The sequence below is a fragment of the Vitis vinifera genome, chromosome 18 (genome assembly GCF_030704535.1).
Source record: "Vitis vinifera cultivar Pinot Noir 40024 chromosome 18, ASM3070453v1".
Lineage (NCBI taxonomy): Eukaryota > Viridiplantae > Streptophyta > Magnoliopsida > Vitales > Vitaceae > Vitis > Vitis vinifera.
Window position 1 is genome coordinate 1,326,478 of NC_081822.1, and position 24,810 is coordinate 1,351,287.

General features: G+C 33.6%; 3 protein-coding genes across 5 annotated transcripts; 2 read left to right on the forward strand and 1 right to left on the reverse strand.

Moving 5' to 3' along the window:
• The first annotated feature begins 4,976 nt into the window (after positions 1–4,976).
• Positions 4,977–6,700, forward strand: LOC100254126 (dehydrin ERD14). The gene is made up of 2 exons (XM_002285883.3): positions 4,977–5,865; positions 6,053–6,700. Exons 1-2 carry the CDS (start codon positions 5,605–5,607, stop codon positions 6,410–6,412), a joined length of 621 nt encoding a protein of 206 aa, XP_002285919.1. The 5' UTR covers positions 4,977–5,604; the 3' UTR covers positions 6,413–6,700.
• Positions 6,701–11,547: 4,847 nt separating this feature from the next.
• On the forward strand, positions 11,548–15,265 carry LOC100248971 (neutral ceramidase 2). 2 transcript variants are annotated; one of them, XM_010665790.3, is made up of 9 exons: positions 11,548–12,066; positions 12,148–12,356; positions 12,435–12,740; positions 12,837–13,089; positions 13,191–13,449; positions 13,546–13,671; positions 13,924–13,987; positions 14,171–14,340; positions 14,641–15,265. In XM_010665790.3, the coding sequence occupies exons 1-9, from the start codon at positions 11,750–11,752 to the stop codon at positions 15,190–15,192; spliced, it is 2,256 nt and encodes a 751-aa protein (XP_010664092.1). In that variant the 5' UTR covers positions 11,548–11,749; the 3' UTR covers positions 15,193–15,265. The 2 variants fall into 2 exon arrangements, with proteins under 2 accessions (XP_010664092.1, XP_002284820.1); XM_002284784.4 differs by having other exon boundaries at positions 11,559–12,066; positions 12,834–13,089.
• LOC100264420 (alcohol dehydrogenase-like 7) lies at positions 15,190–19,105 on the reverse strand. 2 transcript variants are annotated; one of them, XM_002285880.5, is made up of 11 exons: positions 18,969–19,105; positions 18,782–18,837; positions 18,554–18,690; positions 18,408–18,454; positions 17,800–18,125; positions 17,156–17,238; positions 16,979–17,054; positions 16,713–16,777; positions 16,111–16,206; positions 15,850–16,014; positions 15,190–15,503 (listed from the first exon to the last, which is right to left on the reverse strand). In XM_002285880.5, exons 2-11 carry the CDS (start codon positions 18,822–18,824, stop codon positions 15,387–15,389), a joined length of 1,155 nt encoding a protein of 384 aa, XP_002285916.1. In that variant the 5' UTR covers positions 18,825–18,837; positions 18,969–19,105; the 3' UTR covers positions 15,190–15,386. The 2 variants fall into 2 exon arrangements, with proteins under 2 accessions (XP_002285916.1, XP_010664091.1); XM_010665789.3 differs by having other exon boundaries at positions 18,782–19,076.
• Between the last annotated feature and the right edge of the window lie 5,705 nt (positions 19,106–24,810).

Here is a 24,810-nt window from a genome sequence, read left to right on the forward strand (position 1 = left end):
CCGAAAGTCTTATAAGATTTAGTGATCTACGCTTGAGTTAAGCCCATATCCTATTTAATGGATTCGGCCCAGATTCATGACTATATCTGGTTCAGATAATTTCGGCCCACCCTCAAATGGGCCTTCAAATCGATATTGTTTCATTTCAAAACATTTCTCTACGCATAAAATTTATTAGTCTTAATGTTACTCTTCTTTGTTTTGTTTTGTATTTTATCATTTTATGTTAAGAAAAAAAAATTGAAAGGAAGAACCCACAAATTAATAAACTACCATAAAACGATTGATATAAACATAAATTACCGTTAAAAAAATATTATTTTGACACAAATCTTTTAAATTCTTGATTTAAAAAATTGATCATACTATAAATAATATTATCATAATGTAAAATTTTAGTATGACATTCAATATTATAAATTTTTTTTCTCAAATGGAAACCACTTAATATTGTTGAATAAAAATTCAAGTCATTTATTTGAGAAAGTTATTAAAATTGAATTATTAATGTGAATATCATTTTTATATTTTTGCAAAAAGACTGTTTTATTATTGTTTGTTATATTTTTATCCATTCAAAATGCGAAAATACACTATTGATTTCCTTATCTAAATCTTGAAAATTTTATAAAAATAACATGAAAGTAAAGGAAACAAGATATAAATAATATGACATAGATATTCATTAAGATATAAAAATAGTGATCTATATACGAAGAATGTGACCTAAGTATTCGGCTACAAAAAACACAACTTAGGAATGAAAAGAGCAACCTAAATACTAAGGTATGAATAGTATGACTTAGGGACGAAAGAAATGTCCTAAACTTAAAAATCTGGGTCAACGACGATGCCGCTAAAGACGAAACCTGGCTGGGAATATCAATATGTGCAGCAGACAATAGAAGAGATGATGTTTCAATGGATGAGGAAATTTCAGCAGTGGAAGATGGTGTCGTAACCATGGTAGACGAGATTGAGAGAGGATGCAGCAGGAAAGAAATTGCTAGAACAATGACAGCGGCAGGTTTAGAATCCTAAAGCTCTGATACCATGAAAAAACAAACGGTGGTTGTATAGTTGTATTATCTCAATTGGGTTTTACCTGAGAGTATATATACAAGAAATACAAGTACCTATGTGCCCTTATGTGGCAGTAAACTGGGTCTCCAAAGGGGGAGTTAAGTTCACTTCCTAGTCAGTCAATCGTATCAAACCCGTCTTCTCGCCGCACTCCCGACCGTGAATCATCGGATTCGAAAGTGTTCTCCAATTGGGTTATGAGCCTTATGAATAGACCTTATGGTGACAGCTATCTCGAGCTAATGCTCAGTATGTCTTTGTTACTAGGATCCTTTGCTTTCTAGGAGATGGTACCGCAAGCTCTCATCGCTATAGATGACCTATGTACTAAGATACGAAAAAATAAACTTAAGTACTAAAAAAATGAAAAATGTAACATTGGTACTAAGGTATGAATAATGTGATATAGGTACCAAGGGACAAAAAATGTAATAAAATTAATAAAAAAAGATAATCCTAGGTACTAAAGTTGAAAATTTTGACCTTCGTCCGAAAAATGTGATTTAAACATTAAGGTGCAAAGAATGTGACTTAGTATTTTGACCAAGATACAAATAATATAATCTAGGTATGAAAAATGTGACTTAGATACTAAAGTATGAAAAAATTGATTCAAGGTACGTATTGATAATATGACTCAAGTACAACGAACATTACTTAGATGCTAAAGTATATATATAAGCAACTTAGATACTATGGCATGAATAATGTGACCTAGGTATGAAGAATGTGACTTAGGTAATAAGGTATGGAAAATGTGACTTAAAAATATGACCTAGATATCAAGGTATGAAAAAAGTAGCACCGGCATGAAAAATATGACCAAGATATGAAAAATGTTATCAATGTATCAAGGAATAAAAAATATGAGTAGGGCATAAAAAATACGACTAGAACACTGTATGTGACTAAAATACATGAAAAATGTTATCAAGATATTAAGGAATGGAAAATATGATTTAAATATAAAGAATGTGACTAAGGTATAAAAAAAATATGACTAAGATATGATATATAAGTAAAATATATGAAAAATATAATTTAAGTACAAAAAAATATGATCAAGATTCGATAAATGTGACTAAGGTATCAAATTATAAGAAATGTGACTTATAAATAAGCAATTACCAAACAAGGCCTTAGCTTCTCTAAAATCAATTCAAATGGAGCCTAAATATGAGATGAGCTTCTTACATAAGTTATAAAACAATTAAAAAAAAAAACAAAAAAGGCATTATCTTTATTTTATTATAAAGCTACTTTTTCCAATCAAATTTTTTAGTAAAATCATTCATACACATTTGAGAACTTATGGCATGTTTGCAAGTTTTCAAAAACAATTAAAAAAAAATCAATTTTTAATATTTTTAAGATTCTATTTAAAAACTCAAATATGAAAATGAATTTTTTTGTACTCATTCTTCAAACAAATATGCATTACATATAAGTTCCAAATATATTCTCGTATTTTTAATTATTTCTTAGATATTTCAAATTTCTAAAAGATAATATATTTTCATAATAAATTTTTTTTTTAAAAAAAAACTACAAAACTTTTTAAAGCAGGGATCCAATGAATCCCAAGATAGAATTACATTGAAACATGCTTTAAAATTTAATGCTATTCAATTTCAAAATTATTATTTCATTCTTTGCCATGACTTTTGGGAAAACATAATATTATTGTCCATTGAAGGGGAGACCTTTGCAAAGTGATATCATTTTTCTTACCTTCCTCTATGTTTTATGGCATAATTATGATATTTGTCTCTTCATGCTTCCATCAATACTTTGTAGGGATTTTCAAGTGGCATTATAATAGTGTTGAGAGCATCATTGCCATTAGTGATGGCTAAACATTTCTACTTTCCAAGTAAGAAGGAGGGATTTCTCCTTTAACCTTTATTTTTCCTTCCTCCCTATCACTTACCCTTGTGCAAGTAAAAATGAAAATCTTGCTTTCTCATCTTTATAAAATTTTCTTCCTTATAAATAAAAAAAAATTGAATCTTCTCTTATGTCAAACAAATACCCTTTTTTGTTAAGATATTAATGAAATTTCATCATAAATCGACATTTGAATTAATATGGCCTAACATTAAGTATTATTATGATACCCCAAATTTTTTTATATGAAATTCATTTTATAAATCAATATATTTTAGTTTTAAATTATAAGCATTTTCAAAAATCTTCATACTTAAAACTTTTACAAATTGCAAATAACCCAATTAATAATACAACAAAAAAAAAAATAATAATAAAGTAATCACAATTGGACGATGGTAGAGAATAACACATCAAAATCCCCTCATTCTAAGTAAGGACAATAGGTAACATGCTCAATCATCATTAGGACTAAAAATCATGATTAAAAGTCTATTATAAGAAGACAAAACTTTATTACAAAAACCTATTTCGCCATACACAACGGTAGATACTCCATAAAATTGTCTTAAATTACCATTCATACGGATGAAAAATGAGAAACTAACCAAGCAATGCAAATAGTAGATGATTAAAATGGAGAAATACACAACTTACCATAAAACACGAGATATTGTATTATGAATAAATGTAACAATTCATAGCCAAAGTTATCACGTTTTTATATCAAAATCGAGTTTATAACTAAACATAATAGGAAGAGTGTTATAAATACGAATATATCAAAACCCTCTAACCATAGGTTAAGGATAATGACAACATGTTCAAACACTATCATAGTTAAAAATCATAATTAAAACATATCACAAGAAGACAAAACCCTATTACACAAAACTATTTCACCGCATTATATAGAGTTTGTGAGATTATTTTGCACTACCTTTTGATGTGAGTGATAGACAAGAGCCCCATTGATAAAGTAAAACAACTAATTGATAGTTACATCCAAAAACACACCCCACCTACTGTATGACATGACCTTTATTAAGAATAGATATAACAACTTCTAGTCATATTGTATTCTTAAAGTTTGGTAAAGTTATACACAATAAATTAAATTAGCAAGTTAATAACTGTTCCTCAATTTGGTTTTTAGAATGTAAAATGATTAACCTTTGAGAGAACAAAACTTTATGTTTGTGAGAAATAAATATCCATGTAGAGAATGAATGTTTGTCATAATAAATGATGGAAATGAAGTTTGATATCGACGTTTTAAGATAACAAAAAAATTCTTATAAAAAGATGAAGTATTTTGTGTAGGTAAGAAAGTTTGGTGAAGATTACTAATAATATTTATTACAGTATATGGTATATAATTTAGACACCAAAATCTCGTAACCAAACATTCAAACATTCTTTTATTTCTTCTACTTCTCTTCTTGGGGTTTCATTTTTATAGGTTAGTTGAAAGAATTAAGTTCAATGATGGATTTAAAAGAATTTTTCATCCAATAATCACCCCATCAAGTTTAATTAAATAAAGTGATAAAAAAGAAAATATTGTTATTTAAATTTTTAAAAACTCTCAAATGCAGAAAATTAATAAAATAAGTGATAATTGTTTATTTAAAACACGTGGATGGCAAAAATCATTCAAAGAGATGTCCTCAATTTCAATACGCCATTTCTAATTTTTTTCTTTTTAAAAATAGTCTTGTATTTCAAGTTTAATAATTAGAAAAAGGAAAAAAATTAGTACCTTCCTATTGATCTATTAATGATAAAGGAATGAAGGAGCTGGTGGACCAATAGGAACTGGTCACGTGCAGGTGGAGGTGCAAGAGTCAGAGCCGTGAACCCGATGATTAAACAGTGACAACACCAGGCCGCCACTTGTCCACCATGAGGCCCGCCCCAGCACACGTATCTTGGGAAAGAGACAAGGCCCACGTCAGCCCAATTTCAATTTCATAGTCGGCCCAATTGAACCCACATGGGGCTCTACCGCCCTACTGTGCGCCGTCAAGGCTATACACTAAACCCATTCACAAATCTCGAAACTCCCCTCCTTCTTCATCACGCAACTGCCACGTGTCACTGTCCCACACCGACCTTCCACATTTATCCTATCGAGGCCGACATTTCCTGGACCCCACATGGACGCCCTCCCACGTCGCCCGTACACGTGGCACATATTCTATTGGCGTCGGCAAGCAACTACAGCGCACCGTGTCCCTCTCCCGCTTTTCTCCTTTCTTCCTTTTCTCTTTTGACTTCAAATTCCCCTTAACGAATACGCAACTCCACTCGCCAGATCTAGTAGACACGTGTAAAATATCACACGTGTTATCTTCTTGTAGCGAGTAGTCTCCAAATATGTAAGCTTCGAGAGTTGAGTTCTCATTTTAGGTTTTGTTAAATGCACTCGTCCGTTACGCACGCAGCTATCGATTGGCCACCCCTTGGTTTATATTCTTAATCGCGTCAGATCCGCGTACGCGGTACTGTAAGCCCTTATAAAATCGAATCACTCTCAGAACCAACCCATCATCGAGTTCTAGACGCTGCTCTGATTGCATTTTTCTGAAGGCTTCATTTCTGTTGTACAACTTGGTTTGATACTTGATCATCATGGAAGAAGAGCACCACCATAGCAAAACCCACGAGTGTGAGACCACTGTGGTGGCAGAGGAGGCTGCCGTCGAGACCAAGGATCGTGGGATATTCGATTTCTTGGGGAAGAAAGAGGAGGAGAAGCCACAGGAGGAGGTGATTGTTACCGACTTTGAGAAGGTTACCATTTCCGAGCCTGAGCCAAAGGTGGAGGAGGAGGAGGAGAAGAAGCATGGACTCTTGGAGAAGCTTCACCGATCTGATAGCAGCTCCAGCTCTGTGAGTTTTTATCTTATATCAATGTTTTTTTTTTGTTTTTTTCCTCGTTTGTTTACAGGCTTAATGGAGGGAAGGATTAAATAGTAATTTTGTTGTTCCCTGATAGCTGGGGGGTGATCTCCCCGCTCCACGTATAAATCCTTAGACTTCAATGACTAATCTGCCCTCACGTTTAAAAAACTTGCAGTCGAGCGAGGAGGAAGGAGAGGGAGGAGAAAAGAAGAAGAAGAAAAAGAAGGACAAGAAGAAAAAGGAGGAGGACACTTGTGTGCCGGTGGAGAAGTGTGATGAAGTAGTTCCACCACAGCCGGAGGAGAAGAAGGGCTTCTTAGACAAGATCAAGGAGAAACTGCCAGGACAGCACAAGAAGGCAGAAGAGGTTCCTCCTCCGCCACCACCTCCGGCAGAGTGCTCCCCCTCCTCAGAGACACACGAAGGCGAGGTAAAGGAGAAGAAGGGAATATTGGAGAAGATCAAGGAAAAGCTTCCTGGATACCACCCCAAGACCGAAGAAGAGAAGAAAGAGAAAGAGAAGGATTGTGAATAAGCCCATAGAAAAAAAAACCAATGTTTATCGTTGATTGTGCGGTTTGTTTGATCACAGGATGATGTTTTGTTCTGTTTTGTTTTGTTTTATTTTATTTTATTTTATTTTTACCTATACTTATATATGTGATTATATGTAAGTTTGTTTCCGAGGATCTATATTGTAATTTCCTCGTGTTATTTTGTGATTTTCACGGTATTAATGTATTTGTTAATTACCTGCTTTGTTTGTATTTAATTTCTTTGTGGAAAAAAGAAAAAGAAAAAATAGAAAGCTAGTGTTGCTTTATGGGTTTGGTTTCTAGCTTTTTACATACATTGCTTGGACAATGTCAAGGATGCAACCGAAAGCCACTTATCTTCTTGATCATATTATAAATATTATAAGTAACGTAGCTAAGAATATGATACGGATAAGCTTATTCTATCATATCTGAAGTCTTGTTGAGAGCTACAAACACAAATGTTGTTTGTATAAATCAATGAGAATAATTATTATGCCCAACCCTTGATTCAATTCTTTGTATGTATAAAATATGGAAAGGGTTTTTAACACTTGAAGGTCATGTTTGGTTCTAGAAAAATATTACAAAAAATAATTTTAGTATTCAAAAGTAGAGGAAGTATGAGTTCCATGTAATTGAATTTCATTTACTAATAAAAAGCACAATTTAATATTTTTAAAATTTTATTTTAATTAGATAGAAATCTACTTATGATGTTTCAAACCATGGGTGATTCAAAAAATTATCCAAACACAATCAAAAGGCTTAAGTTTGATTTCAAAAGCTATTTTATCGAACTATTCTTTTAAGAAAAGTTTTTAACAAAATCATTTATAAAATATTTTTCTTAAGAATATTATAAAAGCCTATAAGAGCCTTTATATATATATATATAATTTTAAGAAATATTTTTAATATTTTTAACATTTAAATTTTAATAATTTAGGATTCGTAATGATTTGTAACATCAGTTCAAGTCTTCTTTCTCGATCCAATTCCTTCCTTAGCTGTCATTTGCATATAACTAGCTGGGAATGCCCTTAGCGGATTCTATCTTTTTTTGGTGGAGTAACTTGTTTAATATTAAAGAAATTTAGAAAATTTTTAATAATTCAGGTGTTGAAAAATCTAAAAATGTTTTAAAAATGTTTTTTAAGATCAGTACTTCAAATGATTTTTCAATATTATAATTTTAAATATATTAACGGCCCATAGTAGCTTAATTTATTTAGCAATTAACCGTTAATTAATTAAAAAAAATTGTTACACAGATTTGGAAAGGCAGCCTCTTGGTAGATAGAAAGGCTATGGTCCCAGCAATCAACTAGACATCACCAAGGCAATTTCCATAATTGAGAGTTGCTTGGGACCTCATAATTCACACCTCGAAAGCTTTATTCTACCCAATGACTCAATACATGCTTGTATTCTATGGCTTATTCATTTAATTGTTATGCCAGGTGTCTGTCAATATCTCATCACCATAATTGAAAAGAAAGAAGGAAGAAAAAATATTATACTATATTGGTCGGAGCAATGATTGATTTTTTTAAAAAAAATTGATTTATTATGAAAAAATAAAATATAATTATTTTAAATTATTTAATTCTCATATAAAAAAGAAAAAAAAATCAAAATGAGATTAAAAAATGGCTTATTATATTTTTATTTGATTAATTGAATTAAGAGCTTAGTATACAAGTTTTGCTTTTTTAGAATTAAGATTTAACTTTATTTTTAAGCTTCTCCATGAATTTATAAACAGAAGACTATCCATCACAATTGCGCATTTAATAATGAATTTGCAAGTGGGATGTTAAAATATAGTGGCTAAAAAGACTTGATCTCCAAGTTTGAAGTTGCTACATCTTATTCTATGTCTTTTCTTTTTCCTCCAATACAAAAAGGCCCACACACCAGTCCAGTCCAGTGGGGTTGAAGATGGGTGATATGCATCATCATAACCTTTCTTTTTCTTCCTTTCGGTAGTAAGACTGGCTAGCAATCAACAACCTCAGTTTCTTCTACCCACCACTAGTGGGTGGCCACATCTGAGGGACCAAGGAGGAAGAAAATGGTGATATATTAATGGGTATCCGAAGAGCCTTCATTCATTGGTGCTGAGTCGATCTTTTCAACTACTTATCAAAACCATATTTCAAAGGCGTGCTCAACCAGTAGGGTAGATTTTGAATTTAATTTTTTTTTTCCGCATCGATGTTTACCTGTTTGGCTCTTTCAAAATATCCACAATTTTTATATATTTATTTTTTTAATGTTTAGAATTTGGCATGGACCAATTTGGCTTGAAGGGGTTGGGAAGTGGATCATAGGAAAAAGGCTAGGGAAGGGATCTTGAAATTGCTCCAAAGGAGAAAAATTAGGCCACCCTGGTTCGGTTTGAAAATAATTGTCAAATTAGTTCTCCTCATCCATGTGACTCTACGTGATGAACAAATCTTTTTCTTTTTTGGTTTTTAGCTTCTTCCAGGTTCTAGCAATGTTATTTCCACCGTGAACTTAAATGTCAATTTTCCCATATTATTATATAAATATGGTTTTTGGTGGAAGTGACAAAAGCATCCTCCATGACTTGGGTCATGTCACGAAAGACATATATTAAGAAAGGACAATTTGAGATGCATAGGTAAGGGTAAACGGTAAACCCATAAAAGTCGTACACTAAGGGGTAATCTTAGTATATCGTTCATTGTTTTTATTGGTTATCCCTTTGCTTCTCCTAAGACACCATGGCTAATTTGATCGCTAGGGGACATTGATCTAACCAACCGTCACACTCTAATGGTCTCACTTATTTTTATTGGAGAACTCACACATCCCATATTACGCTTATTGCCACTTACGAAAATATCGTGAAAGGAGCGTAATATTACGTAATTACATTTTTTTCTTGTAATTTAAATACCTATTGATATATATTGTCTATTTTATAACCATATTCCTTCAAATATTATAAGTATTATATTCATTACCTATCACTATTTTAAGCATGTCTACCAAATTGATGAGTCACCTTATAAATGTTAGTAACCATTTCACATGATATCTGTATCAATAATTAAGTTTGTGTAAATGTTTTTTAAAATTACGAGAATTAATATAAGCTTTAAAAAGCAAATAAAAAAGAAAAAAAGTTATATTTATAGGGGGTAATGACAAATAATATAACAACTTACTTTCAATCACGTTGATATTATGTGTTCTGATCACAAGAGCTTCTTGTGATTTTTAAATGCGTCTACAAGTTAAAGAGAAATTTATACGTAAATAATACCAATTTTTTTTTTGGAAGAATTACCCAAGAGGATGGGTTGGAAAAAATAATGACTATGAAGGCTCACTCTTTTAGAGGACAATTTTACCCTTGAATATGTTTTCTATATTATTTATAAATAAACTGAAATTGTCAATGATGTGGGGGTCATACATGATGATAAGTACAGGTTGATAAATGATGTGGGGCCCATACATGATGATAAGTACAAGTTGATAGGCAATCAACGATACATTTCTCAACTTGAAAAAATTGTTGTCACTTTTTAACAATTGCCTGTTTAAAAATTTGTTATTTTTTTTTCAAAAAAATTGAGATTTTTTAAAGAATCTTGTAAAAAAAATAATTTTTAATATCTCATAAATAAAAACCATATCCTAAAGTTATTATATCGTTTTATATATAAAATATACAATTAAAAACTTTGTTATCGTAATATAATGAATAATTATTTTTTATGAGTACTCATCAATTGAATAATATATAAATATTTAATTGACTAACATACATCTATTAAATGGAATAACTCACAATTATTCATTGGGTAATATAACAAGTGAAAAAATTAAATAAAAATAAATTAAATTATGTTGTAATATATTGTAATGATAATGTATTTATATTGTAAGTATAATGCATTTATGCCGTATCTATATTTCATTACAAAAGTAATAATTTTAAAAATGTTTATTCATACCCTATTGGTATTAATACATCATATTAATATATTAACAACATTTATTTAGTATTTTGAAATTATTTAATAATTTTTGTATATATATATATAAACTACGTGAATTCAAATTAGTATTTCATTTGATTTCCGAAATTATTTATGATATAAGTATGTTGTGAAATATGGTATGATCATACAAAATTACAATTTTTATAAAAAATTTCATAAATTTCTTAATTAGGTTTTATTGTAATGTATTGTAATGTAAGTGTATTTATATTGTAATTATAACATATTTTTGTTGTACTAATTGTATTTTATAATAAAAGTAATAATATTGAGGATCACCTTTTATACCTTATTAATTTTCAACATATCAAATATATTAATACCATCCACTCGATGCATTGAAAAAAAAAATTTATATGAAAATTAAAATTAAAAAAAACACTATGCAAAGGAAAAAAAATCATATAAATTTTTTAAAATTATTTTATTATAAAAATAAAAAATGATTAAACATTTTCCATCATTTTCTTATTCTTTTTAGAGAATCTAAATGAAAAATTAAACATTTTATCTTCCCTAAATTTAATACAAAAACATAATTTATCAATTTAAAATTATAATATATATATATATATATATATATATATATATATATATATATATATATATATATATAAATCATCATTTTTATTATATAATTATAAAACTTATTTTTTTCTTCATAAAATTAAAAATTAGAATAAAAATAAAAAAGGTAAAAAAACAATAAATGATATTTTGAAAATATTTTTTAAAAGTATTTTTGTTTTAAATAGTAAATTTAAATAACAAATTATATATAATTATAAGGGTTAAACCCAAAATTTTGATATAAAATTTAAATATCAATAATTACAATATATGTGGGACCCATGTACCATAAATATATTGACAAATCTAATAAAGTGTTTTAAATGCTTTGAATTTTAAAAGTTTTAGTTAAATGATGGTTTTAGTATATTAAGCCTATTAAAGTCATCCTCAAGAATTATTAAAAGATACCACCCTTTCTAGTAATCATTCCGCCAATTCTCCCATTTTTTTTCTTTGCTTGTAGATATACTAAGCTACATGATACTTAAGACACATAAGGGACAAAAAGCGAGCATCGTCAAGAACAAACAATCGGATAACCCAAGAAGAGATGCCCTTGTGCCAACTCCTCCCCTGCAACCAAACAAAACAATGTCACTGATTGAGAGTCCCTGTTAGTATATTACAAACAACACTGTCATAAACTTCAAGAAATTCCAAGCTCACCATAGCTGTATATATCACCATACCTTTAATCAAACACCCTAATCAACAATAGAGATGATGATAGCCAAACAACAATCATGCCCACAACTCCTGCCACTGATTTTCATCACACTAGGCCTCACTCATGCCACCTATGGAGGCTACCTGATAGGCATCGGGAGCTACGACATGACCGGTCCAGCTGCAGATGTGAACATGATGGGGTATGCCAACATTGAGCAGCACTCCGCTGGGATCCATTTCCGGCTAAGGGCGAGGGCCTTCATTGTGGCTGAGGGTCCCCAGGGGGTCAGGTTTGCTTTTGTAAACCTTGATGCTGGAATGGCTTCACAGCTTGTTACAATCAAAGTACTTGAGAGACTCAAATCAAGGTACTTAGCATAAATTCAATGCTGTAAAACGGATAAACCCTTTGATTAATGGATGTGAAATGTTGTGTTTTTCTGTTGAAGGTATGGGAATTTGTACAATGAAGATAATTTGGCAATCAGTGGCACTCATACTCATGCAGGGCCAGGGGGCTATTTGCAGTATTATGTTTACTCTATAACTACTGCAGGCTTTGTCCCTCAGTCTTTTGATGCCATTGTCACTGCAGTTGAGCTGAGTATAGTTCAGGCTCATGAAAACCTCAAGCCTGGTTCAGTTTTCATCAACAAGGGTGAGCATTTTCATAGTATGTGTAAACACAAAGAGTACTGGTTGATGATCATTTAATTGAAGACAAGTACTTTTGTAGGGGATGTAGAGAATGCAGGAATTAGCAGGAGTCCAAGTGCTTACCTTGTCAACCCAGCAGACGAGAGAGCACGATATTCAACTGATGTTGATACCGAAATGACCCTTTTGAAGTTCATCAATGGGGAGAGCGGGAAGAGCATTGGAGCATTCAGCTGGTTTGCAACACATGGTACCTCTATGAGCAAAGACAACAGGCTTATCAGTGGAGACAACAAGGGTGCTGCTGCTAGATTCTTCGAGGATTGGTTCACTTCCACCACCAAATCATCCTCCAAAGTCATTGGCAACACATCTGCTACATTATGTAGGCAATCTTTCCACTATTAAGTTGTCATGATCAGGGACATTCTTGTGGCTTAAGCTGATCCTTCATCCTTGGTTTTTCTGTGAAATATAGCAGATAGCAGACTGATTCAAAAGGCCAAGGAAATCAACGCCACAGGAGGGACAAGTTGTGGGAAAACAACCAGCCAAAGCTTCAAAGTTCGGAAGAATGATAACTCCCGATTTGTGGGAGCGTTTTGCCAATCCAATGTTGGAGATGTGACTCCAAACGTGCTTGGCGCATTCTGCAATGACACTGGATTGCCTTGTGATTTCAATCACTCCTCATGCCATGGCAATAACCAGCTTTGTCTGGGGCGTGGACCTGGGTAGTAGTAACACTTCCTCTTAGATGAGCTTGTGCCTATTCTTAAAACTATGCTTATACTCTGAATAACGTGGGCTTGGGAATTGTGATTCTGCACAACAGATACCCTGATGAAATACTGAGCACAAAGATCATAGGGGAGAGACAGTTCCAAACTGCAGTGGATCTATTCAAGTATGCTAAAGAGGAATTGACAGGGAAGGTCGACTATCGCCATACGTATCTGAATTTTACAGATATTGAGGTGGAGTTAGATGGAAACAATGTGGTCAGGACATGCCCTGCAGCGCTTGGCCCAGGTTTTGCCGCTGGAACTACAGATGGACCGGGTTTCCCTGGATTTCAACAAGGAGATACAGAGGTTGGCAGAGTTTTTTTGGGCCAGAAGGCCCATAAGACTTCCACTGTGGGTGTCATGGTTGTTGAGTCTCTGATGAGATGTGTCATATGTATGCAGATCAGTGAGGAGTGGAAGAGGTTTAGAGACTCCCTGAAAAAACCCAGCAAGTACCAAGAGGACTGTCAACAGCCCAAGCCTGTTTTGCTTGATACTGGTGAAATGTTCAAACCCTATGCCTGGGCAGTAAGACCCCTTCACCATTCTCCTTATTCATTAACCATAAAATATCTATTCTATTTGCTTAGAACACAAATATCAATATGTCATTGTCGAAAGAAACAAGACGAGTACAGATGATCTAAGAGACAAGAAAGCACAAAGATATAAGTGCCTACAACTTCTAATCACGGGCATGTGCTTGTAGACTAGATTATCAACAATGATTTACTATGTGGTATTGTTGATTCTAATTTGTTCATGTGAACATAAATGCAGCCAGCCATACTTCCCATTCAAATACTCAGGTTAGGGAAATTGGTCATCCTTTCTGTGCCAGGAGGTTTGTTTTCCTTGCCATCGACTCTCACAATTGAAATTACTCATTCTTTCACCCCCTAAATGCTCTTTGTAGATATCACTACATGGTATAATCCTTGACAAAAGTTACCCTGCTCATGCCAGCATCAATTTGAGGATTTGCTCATCATGAATAACCTCTAAAATTTTTGGTATTAATTTGCAGAGTTCACAACAATGGCAGGGCGGAGACTAAGGGAGGCAGTTAAGGAGACGCTTGTAAGTAATGGAAATGGGGAATTTGATGATGACACCCATATTGTAATAGCAGGTCTCACAAACACTTACTCGCAATATATTGCAACTTTTGAAGAATACAAGCAACAACGATATGAGGTATATGCTATCACACTTGCAATGTATCATACTAGAAACTCAATTAGTAGTTGCTCACTAACAGGATTCATATTACAAGATATCAGGCATAGAAGAATAAAGAGATCACATCAACAATCTTTTTGGCATAAACAGAAATCATATCCTTGGGGTTCTGCAAGGGCCTTTAGTTTTCTCTAGATGGATCCATAGGATCATCCTCATGGGATTCTATGGGGTTTAAATTTTCATTGAGAACTCACTAATTCATCACTACTTAGTTGCTTACTAATACTTGCTAGTACATAATGAATTGCACAGGCTTCTTCAACACTTTATGGTCCACATACATTATCAGCATACATCCAGGAATTTAAGAAATTAGCCGAAGCAATGGCAAAGGGAGAAAACATGATCAAAGGCCCATCACCACCAGATCTTTCTTCTGTTCAACAAAGCTACTTAATCGACCCTACTGGTGACTCACCTCCCCCTGGCAAAAAATTTGGTGATGTAAAACAAGACATAACTATACCAAAACGCGGCTCATTCCAAAAGGGAGAAAGGCCAAGTGCCACATTTTGGAGCGCAAACCCTAGATATGACATATTGACAGAAGGCACATTTGCAGTGGTAGAGATGCTTCAAGGGGAACGGTGGGTTCCGGCCTATGATGATGATGATTTCTGCTTGTATTTCAAGTGGAAAGTAGAAAGTGGTACCTTCTATGGCCTAGCAACCATTGAATGGGAAGTGCCAGAGGATGCTGTCTCTGGGGTTTACCGGCTAAGGCACTTTGGATCATCAAAGAAAACAAAGGAATCCCCAACTGAATATTTTACCGGTGCCTCTAGTGCATTTTCAGTGTCATAAAGAGGAACTCACTGAGTTTATTAGGCACATGTCCTTTGAACACAGAAAAATAAGAGCAGTTCATCCTTCAACATATAGATTCATAATGGATACATCTATACCAAAAGGACTAAAATGTTTGTATATAATGAGTTCCAATACAGCATAAAACAAGAGCTGCCATTGAAGAGGCAAGATTCGTGGGAGGATCTCACTCATTTGTCCATCCAAAGCACACATCGGAGGCTTTTCCCTTGAATGAGTAGATCAAATGCTTTGTTGATGTCTTCAAACCTCATCTCATGAGTGACAAACTTATCCACATCCAATTCCTGAAAACAAAAAACAACAAATAATATTTAGAAAGCGAACAGTTGCATGCATAATATCTTAAAATTCCACATCAGAAAATAGGTCAAATGTAAGCCAATATGATGATCATAGGCCTAAATTGACTATATTGTAACCAGATGGATGGTCACAACAGAAAAACCACATAAAAGAATTTAGAACTACCCAGTAAGCTAATTACCATCAACATGTAGCTTCTTTTTTCTATTCCAGATAGGCACTTATTTTCTTCTTTTCTCAATAATTTAAGCTTCTCAATTCATGATATCTTAATTCTATGTATTCCCATAAAAGAAAGAGAAAAGAAAGGAATACTGATTCTATTACCTTGTCCATGTAGCGTTTTAAAAGAATCGGAATATCAGATTTGGGTTTGACACCTCCATACAGACTTCCCATTAGGCTTTTCCCAGAGTGAAGGATGTCAAAAGAAAGAAAGTTCAACATTGAACCCGGCCTGTCCACTCCTAGCACAATTGTCTTTCCCCAACCCTGAAGTTACACAAAGAGAAAGATCTTAACTTTGAAATTTCCCCTATGCTGTGTGGTGTGTGCAGGTCAGAGAGAGAGGGAGAGAAGGACACAGACCTTTCGGCAGCAAGCAAATGCTTCATGCACTAAGGATGCTGCACCAACACATTCAAAGCAGTAGTCTGCCCCTCCATCAGTCATCTCCATAATCACCTGTTCACCAGGACCAAAGCAACCAAAAACCAATAATTCATCTGTTATGTTATCATTCCAAATAATCTGCCCTACCACCGACAGTGATAATCTGTCAATTCTGCTCTCCACCCAAACCAACTCCCACATAAGCAAAATTCTCCACCCTCAATTTCTAATATGCATTGGAAATCACTGCCTGTACCATCAATCCGTTAAGCAACTTGGTGATTGAACATATCCCATGAAGAACATTCTCACACTTAAACCAAAAGCCCCTTCTAGCAAGATAAAAAACCATGATCTCATGGATCTCAGAAAAATAAATTCCAAAACCACATACTTGAACCCTCATGCGAGTAAAAATGTTCAGCATCATAAAAGCATCTATAATGGCAGTTTGATACTCAATTATTTGTTGGGTTAGCTAATAAATCCATTAAATCCACTTGCTCAAGCCTGTGGGAGAATATAGACCAAAGAATAGAACTATAGATATATTGAGTGCATGGGTTAGAGGAAAAAACCTGTTTCACTGGTTTGTTCCCACAGTTTCCAGAGTTGACAAAGTCTGTGACTCCGAATTTCTTCCCTGCATTAACAAATAATATAACATCAACCAAAGTCCATGCAAACCAATCTCATGGTCAGCATGTGAACTAAAATTGTCAATACTTAAAGACATCCATCAGCCTTTTTGCTAATGTATTCAAACAGAGCAAGTTATTGAGAAAATTCTCAAGTTTCCTAATCACACAAACAAGTAAATAAAACATTAGAAAGCTGTATTTACCAATTTCAAATTTATCTGGGTTCAAATCCACACCAATAATTCTAGAAGCGCCACATAGTCTTGCTCCCTCTGCTACCTATTCCACCAAATGATAGCAGTGAGGCTCTCTCAGAAACTTATATATATCAGTATGAGAAAGAAGAATAAGAATATGTACTAATTGCAGCCAGATCATACCGCTAATCCAATCGCCCCTAGCCCAAATATAGCAACAGTGGATCCCTTTTCCACATTTGCTGTTTTCCATGCAGCACCAACCCCTGAAAACCCAAGCTGTGGTCAGTGTTGCTTTTTTTTCTTTCTTCACAAACTCAACACAGAAGCTGGCTGAACAACACCCACTTTATAAGATTGAATCAGTTTATAAAACCTTTATGATTAACAATTCTAATACAAGGCTTATACTTAAAGACTCCCATCAGAATCTGTAGCAGAGAAGGGATGGTAGTCGTGGGCCAACCAAAATGAGGGGAAAAAGGGAAGCCTTGTCATTCTATGAGGCCATGTGAACACATAAGCTCATAGACAACAAAATGATATGGGATTCTCTTGACTATTTAATCTTAAAAATGAGCCAATAATAAACAGAGAGACTTGAAGTCAAGATTTCTAGTAAAGTTCTTGGACTAAGTTGAACCACAAATTAACCCAAAGATTTAAGCTATTGTATAGGCCAACAATGCATATCAAGTTAAAGGAAAAAGCAAAAAAAAGAAGATTAGAGTAGCTATGGAAACAGTTGAATATGTTATTGACTGAAATTTCTGTCACATCAGATTACATAATGTCATCCAAAGAAAACAAAATTGAAGCCTTTTTACCTGTTGACACTCCACAGCTGAAGAGGCATGCCCTGTTTGGCGGGATATTGGGGTCAATTTTTGTAATGTTGGCGATATCTACCACTGTGTACTCACTAAAACTTGAGACAAATAGAAAATGGTAGAGAACCTCTCCCTTAAGGTCTGTGAATCTGCTGCTTTCATATCTAGGCATCCAAGGTGAGACTTTAAATGGGAATTTTGAACATAGGTTGCTCTTCTCCGATCTGCAATCTGTGCATTCTCCGCAATCTGGCAAGAATATTGGAAGCACAATATCTCCTTCAGTTACTTCACTCACATTCTCCCCCACGCTCTCAACAACCCTACAATTCATAAACAATGAATGCGCACAAACATGATAACAGATACAACCAGGAGAAACGCCATTTAAGATCAAATGTGAAAAATTGAATAAGGAACGACAACTGGAAGGATTGAATGTGAAAAGAATGGCTTCTGAATCAAAAACACCAGCAGATGATAAATGTAAGATCAAGTCAAATGGGGATTTTTTTTTATTTCACAAGAAATGCAACCGCATTGAAAATCCCACTCTAAATCATTCCAAAAAACCACCAAAATCCAAGGGCAGAATTTGAAGTTACCCCACAGCTTCATGGCCCAGTATTCTCGGAAAGCATCCCGGAGGGTCCTGCATACAGAAATCAATCACAATCCACAACCAAGCAAGCAAACATGCAAAATTTCTTCATCTTCATCCAGAAGATCATAATGTGAACGTAAACCTGACCTTTAATTTCCAGAAGGTGATGTCGCTGTAGCAGAGAGACGTGCAGATGATTCGAATCCGAACTTCTCCGGCCAATGGCGGAGCCACCATCACCTCCTCCATCACCAGCGGCTCCCCTGCCTTCCAACAAACCGCAGCTACACACAAGAAAAAGTAGACACAGACCCACTTCACAATTTCACCAAAACAAAGAGTTTCCCAACAACAAGAAAGATTTGAGAGACTTACCTCTGCATCGAATTGGCTTCCCTCTCGTCTCACCAGCCATCATCCTCTCTCCCACACTGTATCAAACAAAATCTCTATGAGGCTGTTCCCAGAACCGACCTCAATCTTCAAATTGACACGAGACCGGAGAGAATATCCAGCGATGAGAAACAGACAATAATAGACAAATTAAAAATATACTACTGACCAATCACCACTTCAACTGACGGCTGCCGAGTGCTGCCTTTCACTCGAGGACTTTCTAATTTGGACCTCCAAATATGAAAGAGGGTAGTTGGTAATGATTTCCCTTTTCTTTCTCCTTTTTAAAGACCTCAGGTAAGAATCATAAGATAATAGTGGAGACTTCAATGGCAATTTCGTTAATTTATCTAGTTTTTTTGGTAGCCCACCTCTTACGACCAATTCCATATCGTTGATTGGACGCTTATTATTTTTTCTTTAATTTCATTTGGAAAAATTGTTTATTTTATTAGTACTAAATGTGAATGACAAATTATTTTATCACTTTATTTGATCTCCTACGATACGGACAGGCTTTTTATCTTTATTTTTAATTATCATTTCATTGGTTAAAGGTATCCTTCCAAGAAAAAGGACAAACATGCGGACATACGAGTTAAAATATATATATATATGATTAACACACTTTAAAAAATTAATATAATTTTTTATGTTTATAAAATACATCATCACCCAACCATCTACTAATTAAAATAAATAAATAAAATTAAAATATTGATAGTATAAGTCAATCCTTAATATTTCAAACCAAATATAACAAAACTAATTAAGGCTTCGTGATTCAATATTGATAATAAGTTAATTTTAATTATATTTATTTTCACCTGAATAGAAAAAAATTAAATGTTTTAAATTTTTATATTCTATTAAAAAATAAACATCACAAGTTAATGAAAAAATTATTATTTCTTTTTAATTTCTATTCATATTTTACTTATTAAAATCAAATAAGAGAATTTTGATTTTTTTTCCCTTTTATATTAATATTTTTCATGCTCAAACACAATCTTAGAAGAAAAAAAAAATTATATTTTTCCTTATTTATTTGAACTTATATCCCATCTTTTTTTTTTGTTTTTGTTTTTGTTTTTTTTTTTCATTAGTTTATTTTATTATTTCACCATAATAATTAAACATTATAATAAAATTTTAATTTCCATTATTCTTGTTACACCATTTTCTTTCATCTACCTAATCTCTTTTTCATCATTTTAGTAGACTTAGCTTGTGTAACGCTCAAGATTATGTTCCTTACAATTTAAATCATAGTGCCTAACTGTCAGCCCCTTAGCCACTTGATCTAGACCGGGAAAAATAGGCCTCATGGGTAGGCCTTGCACCCATGAGAGCCTAGGTTGAAAGCAAGGGAAGCCTAGAGGGTTGGTGGTTCGAATCCTTGAAGCTTAGTGGGAGAATCACAAAGGAGCCAGACGAGCACCGCACGCGCACCGCGGGCGAGCCAGACGAGCACCGCGCGCGCACCGTGGGCGAGCCAGACACGCACCGCGCGCGCACCACGGATGAGCCAGGCGCGCACCAAGGGCAAGCCAGACAGGCACCATGCGCACCTTGAAGGCACTTGGGCTAAGGAGTGGTGCAGAGGGATATTTTGGGAATTTAAATTAATTTGTATTTATTTAAATATTTCATTATGTCTCCTCAGACATATTGATGTCTCCTCCAGAAACTTTGAAAACGGCCCGTATTGCTCTTTAAGGGGGGGGGGGGGGGGGGGTGGGTGTCTCAAGGGAGATGAGCACCAAGGGCGAGCCTTGACCGCACCAAGAAGGCATCCTGGCATGGCAATTGAGCATGCACACATGGGCTCCACGACATGTGTGGCATGCAACCTGTGGCTGCAGCAGCACGGGGCATGATGCGGCCTAGCCCCTCCCCGCGCCAGCACGAGGACGCCTAAACCTTGTGCAAGCGAACCAGCCAAGAAGACCATGGGCGCAATGCCATGGCCAGATGGGGCATCAGACAAACAGCCGATTAGCACCCAGACGCCTATGCACAGCACAGGGGCGCAATGCCCTGTGCACCAAGAGGGAACAGCCAAGGGCGCAATGCCATGGCTCGTTGAAGCGGAACCTGACACAGGAAGGGAAAGCAACAGGCCCAGACCATGGGCACCTCGACATGGCTTGGGCTCACTCATCAGTGTGAGGGAGGCACACTGATACAGCTTGGACAGCTAGTAAGCAAGTCAAGGAGCTGCATAGACTGACAGGGGGCTGAGGCAATGCTGATGCAAGTGGGTGGTTTCTCAGCAAGCCACCATCTGGGTGGTGGGTGGTTATACCAGCAGTTCAGAGCGGTTCTGAGCAGTTGCACCACCACCTGATGAGAAACTGCAGGGCTAGTCTTTTAAATAGGACTCCTGCAGCCTTGAGAGAGAGAGAGAGGAAGGAGAGGAAGAGGATCTCTGAATGCTTGGGTTGTAAGCATCATCCTCTGGCTCAAGGAACAATTTTGTATCTTGTAGGTTGAGAACTAATACAAGTTGGGAAGACATTCCTGTAACCTCGTGTGTCCTTGTCTCTCTTTGGTTTGCTGTTGCTTGTGTGTGTGAGTGTTGTGAAGACTGGGAAGGAAGGTTGGCTAAGGAGGGGTCCTTAGCACCGCACACCAGGTGAAAAATTTAGGGTGATTTTCGAGGGTGTGACACTAACCATTATATTCAATTTAACATTATTCTTAGTGGCGAGGTTCAATAATTGCTGTGGTTATTCCATTCCGGCTAACCGATATATTTCAGCGTCGTTGTCCATTTTGAGCGCGTGAATGAAAACTACCCGCTCGGCCACTACTTAATGCACATTCGATGTGGGACAGCCAAAAAGTCTTGAAAGAAAATAAAGAGGAGAAATCTTTTATTCCCATTTTGAGCGTGTGAATCGGCAAACTTCATTAATGCCCATTCGATGTGGGTCAGTAAGAGAAAACAAAGAGGGACCACATTATAGAGGAGAAATCTTTTGTTCTTTAAAATATTTTTTTCACCATTTTACATTTGTGACGGCATAATCTATCTAAGCTGAATGGGTCAAACTTTGATAAAGTATGCCATGGGATAGAGTTGAATTTATTATTTTTAAATTATGTTAATTATTTTTTATTTAAAATATAGAAAAACCATAGTAAAAATATTTATCATAAACTTATTTATCAAACTCAACTTAAAGTCAAATCGATAATTTTCAACTTTCACCCGACACATTGGAAACTTCGATCCTATTATAATTTATGAGTTGTCACATCAAGGAGACTCGTAATAAATTTTTTAAATAAATACACTTATTTTCTATTTTTAAAAATAAAAAATAGTAACAAATTTGATATAAAATATAAAATTTTAAAAGGTTTAGATTGAAAATTAATAATTTTTAAAAACAGATTAAAAAAAATAAAGATATTAGAAAAAATATAACCTTAAATTTTAAATTTTTTTATAGGTATAAGACAAGTATAAATTTTTTATACAAGAGTTTCTATATTTTATATAAAAAATTTTATTTTTAAAAATAAAAAATAGGAATTGTATGTAGATTAAACTTCAATATTTAAAATTTTATTTTTTAATATGACTGGTGTATTTTAAGGTATTTTATTTATTCAAAAAAATTATTATAAGTCTTCTTTGATCTGAAAACTCATAAATTATAATGGAACCTAAGTTTTCTACCTGTTTAGTGCAAGTTGAAAATTGTCAACCTTAAAGTAAAGTTTCACGTAGATCAGACATATCGATAGATAAGTTTCCAATAAATTAGTAGGGTTGGTACCAAAATATCATTTTCAGTACCAAATCCTCAATCTTGGACCAATGGCAAGATGCCACATGTCGGGATTAGTTGAATAAAAACTTGCTCGGTAAGTTACCAATCGGTCAACCACCATCCAAAAATTTCAACTCTTTACAACATGCAATTATGTAATTTGAGGAATTATTTTTAAAAAATTGGAAAATATTAAATAATTTGTAAAAATATAAATTTTGTTAAAGAGAAATTAGAATTTATTTTATTTTGTAAAATAAAGTCATAACCAGGGTGAAGCAATAAATAAATAAATTTAAAATAAACTAAATATTGTAAAAAAAAATAATTTGGTGATATAATTTATAAATTTAGAGTTAATTTATTTATTTTATTTTAATTTGAAATTGTTTGCTTGGATGAATATTGAAAGTGTGAAAAAAAAAATATTTGGTTTATAAAGTGAAAAAAAAATGAATAATTGTAAATAGACATTTATAAAAAAATTGAAATAAGTATCCATTGTTTAAAATTTAAAATAATTATATACTAATTATTAATTGAAAAGTATATTAATAAATTATTTCTTATAATTTAAATTTAATTACATAAAATATTGGTTGAAATATTAAATATACAAAAAGATAATATAATTAGTAACAACATGAAATTCCACACCTTTGTAGTATTTTTAGATTTCGATTTTTTGAGACATTGATTGAACACCATTTTAATGCAATTAACATATTTAAATAATGTCTAAGTCATATGAAGTCCAAATTTTTTTGTAGAAGTTCAAAGAAATGGAGATTCGGGAGGATACAAAGAATATAGAGATTCTTCACACTCTTCATAACCTTATTAATTTTTTAGTATTTTTCTATTTCTATTTTTTCTGAACACCTTATAATCTAATTAGCCTATTTAAACAATATTCAAGTCATATGAAGTCCAAAAAAATTTCTAGAAGTTTAAAGAAGTGGGGATTCGGGAAGGTATGAAAAATGTGAGCATTTCTAATTTTTTGGTATTCTTTTATTTTGATTTTTCTTGGCATCAATTGAAACCCCCCACCCCCCTCCCCCTCTTCCCACCTTAAATGTAATTAACCTATTTAAACAATGTCAATGTTGAAGCCATATGAGGTCAAAAAAAAATTTAGAAGTTTAAAGAAGTAGAGATTCGGGAGCATATAAAGAATTTCTTTGTACCATTGCTAATTTTTAGTATTTTTCTATTTCAATTGAACATCTTCTAAGTATAATTAACCTTTTCATACGGTATACAACTCATATGAAGTCCAAATTTTTTTTTTAGAAGTTCAAAGGAGTGGAGATTTGGGAGGATACGACGAATATGAAGATTCTTCATATTCTTCGCACCCTTGCTAATATTAAATATTTTTCAATTTCGATTTTTCTGGGCATCAATTGAACATCTCCTAAGTGTAATTAACTTATTCAAACAATATCGTAGTAATATGAGATCGAGAAATTTTTTTAGAACTTCAAAGAAGTGGATATTTAAGAGGGTACCAATAATGTGAGGAATACCCTTACTAATTTTTTAATATTTTTAGATTTCGGTTTTTTAAGACATCAATTGAATACCCTCTAAGTGTAATTAACCTATTAAAACAATGTTGAAGTCATATAAGGTCCAATTTTCTTTTTTAGAAGTTCAAAGAAATGGAGATTCGGGAGGGCACAAAGAATGTGAGGATTGCTCACATTCTTCATACCCTCACTGATTTTTTAGTATTTTTTATTTTGATTTTTCCAAGTATCAATTGATTATTTCTAAGTGTAATTAACATATTCAAATAATATCCAAACCATATGAGATCTAATTTTTTATTTTTTATTTTTTATTTTTTAGAATTTCAAAGAGGTGGGAATTTGGGAGGATATGAATCTTCACATTCTTTGTATCTTTGCTAATTTTTTTTAGTATTTTTTTTATTTCAATTTTTTTGGGTATCAATTGAACATCCCCTAAGCGTAATTAACTATTTAAATAATGTCAGTCATATGAGGTTCAAAATTTTTTTAGAAAAAGGAAGAAATATGTAGAAGAGAGAAGGACGGGCAGGAAGACATGCTCCAGCAGGTAGCAATCGACTACCTATTCCAGCTTTGATTATTATTATTATTATTTTTTTTTTACCACTTACCATTTGGAAGACTCAAATTAAAATTCTCCCATCCACCGACTCAAATTGCAAGGAAGCATGATATCTCCGGT

Excerpts from the sequence above, each read along its gene's own strand:
- LOC100254126 (XM_002285883.3), top strand. The coding sequence starts at position 5,605 with ATGGAAGAAGAGCACCACCATAGCAAAACCCACGAGTGTGAGACCACT. Across the intron at positions 5,866-6,052 it reads CTGATAGCAGCTCCAGCTCT|TCGAGCGAGGAGGAAGGAGA; the intron begins GTGAGTTTTTAT and ends AAAAACTTGCAG.
- LOC100248971 (XM_002284784.4), top strand. The coding sequence starts at position 11,750 with ATGATGATAGCCAAACAACAATCATGCCCACAACTCCTGCCACTGATT. Across the intron at positions 13,090-13,190 it reads TGTCTGGGGCGTGGACCTGG|ATACCCTGATGAAATACTGA; the intron begins GTAGTAGTAACA and ends TCTGCACAACAG. Across the intron at positions 13,450-13,545 it reads TTCAACAAGGAGATACAGAG|ATCAGTGAGGAGTGGAAGAG; the intron begins GTTGGCAGAGTT and ends ATATGTATGCAG.
- LOC100264420 (XM_002285880.5), bottom strand. The coding sequence starts at position 18,824 with ATGATGGCTGGTGAGACGAGAGGGAAGCCAATTCGATGCAGAG. Across the intron at positions 18,691-18,781 it reads GAAGCCAATTCGATGCAGAG|CTGCGGTTTGTTGGAAGGCA; the intron begins GTAAGTCTCTCA and ends TCTTGTGTGTAG. Across the intron at positions 17,239-17,799 it reads CAGCTGTGGAGTGTCAACAG|GGGTTGGTGCTGCATGGAAA; the intron begins GTAAAAAGGCTT and ends TTGGGTTTTCAG.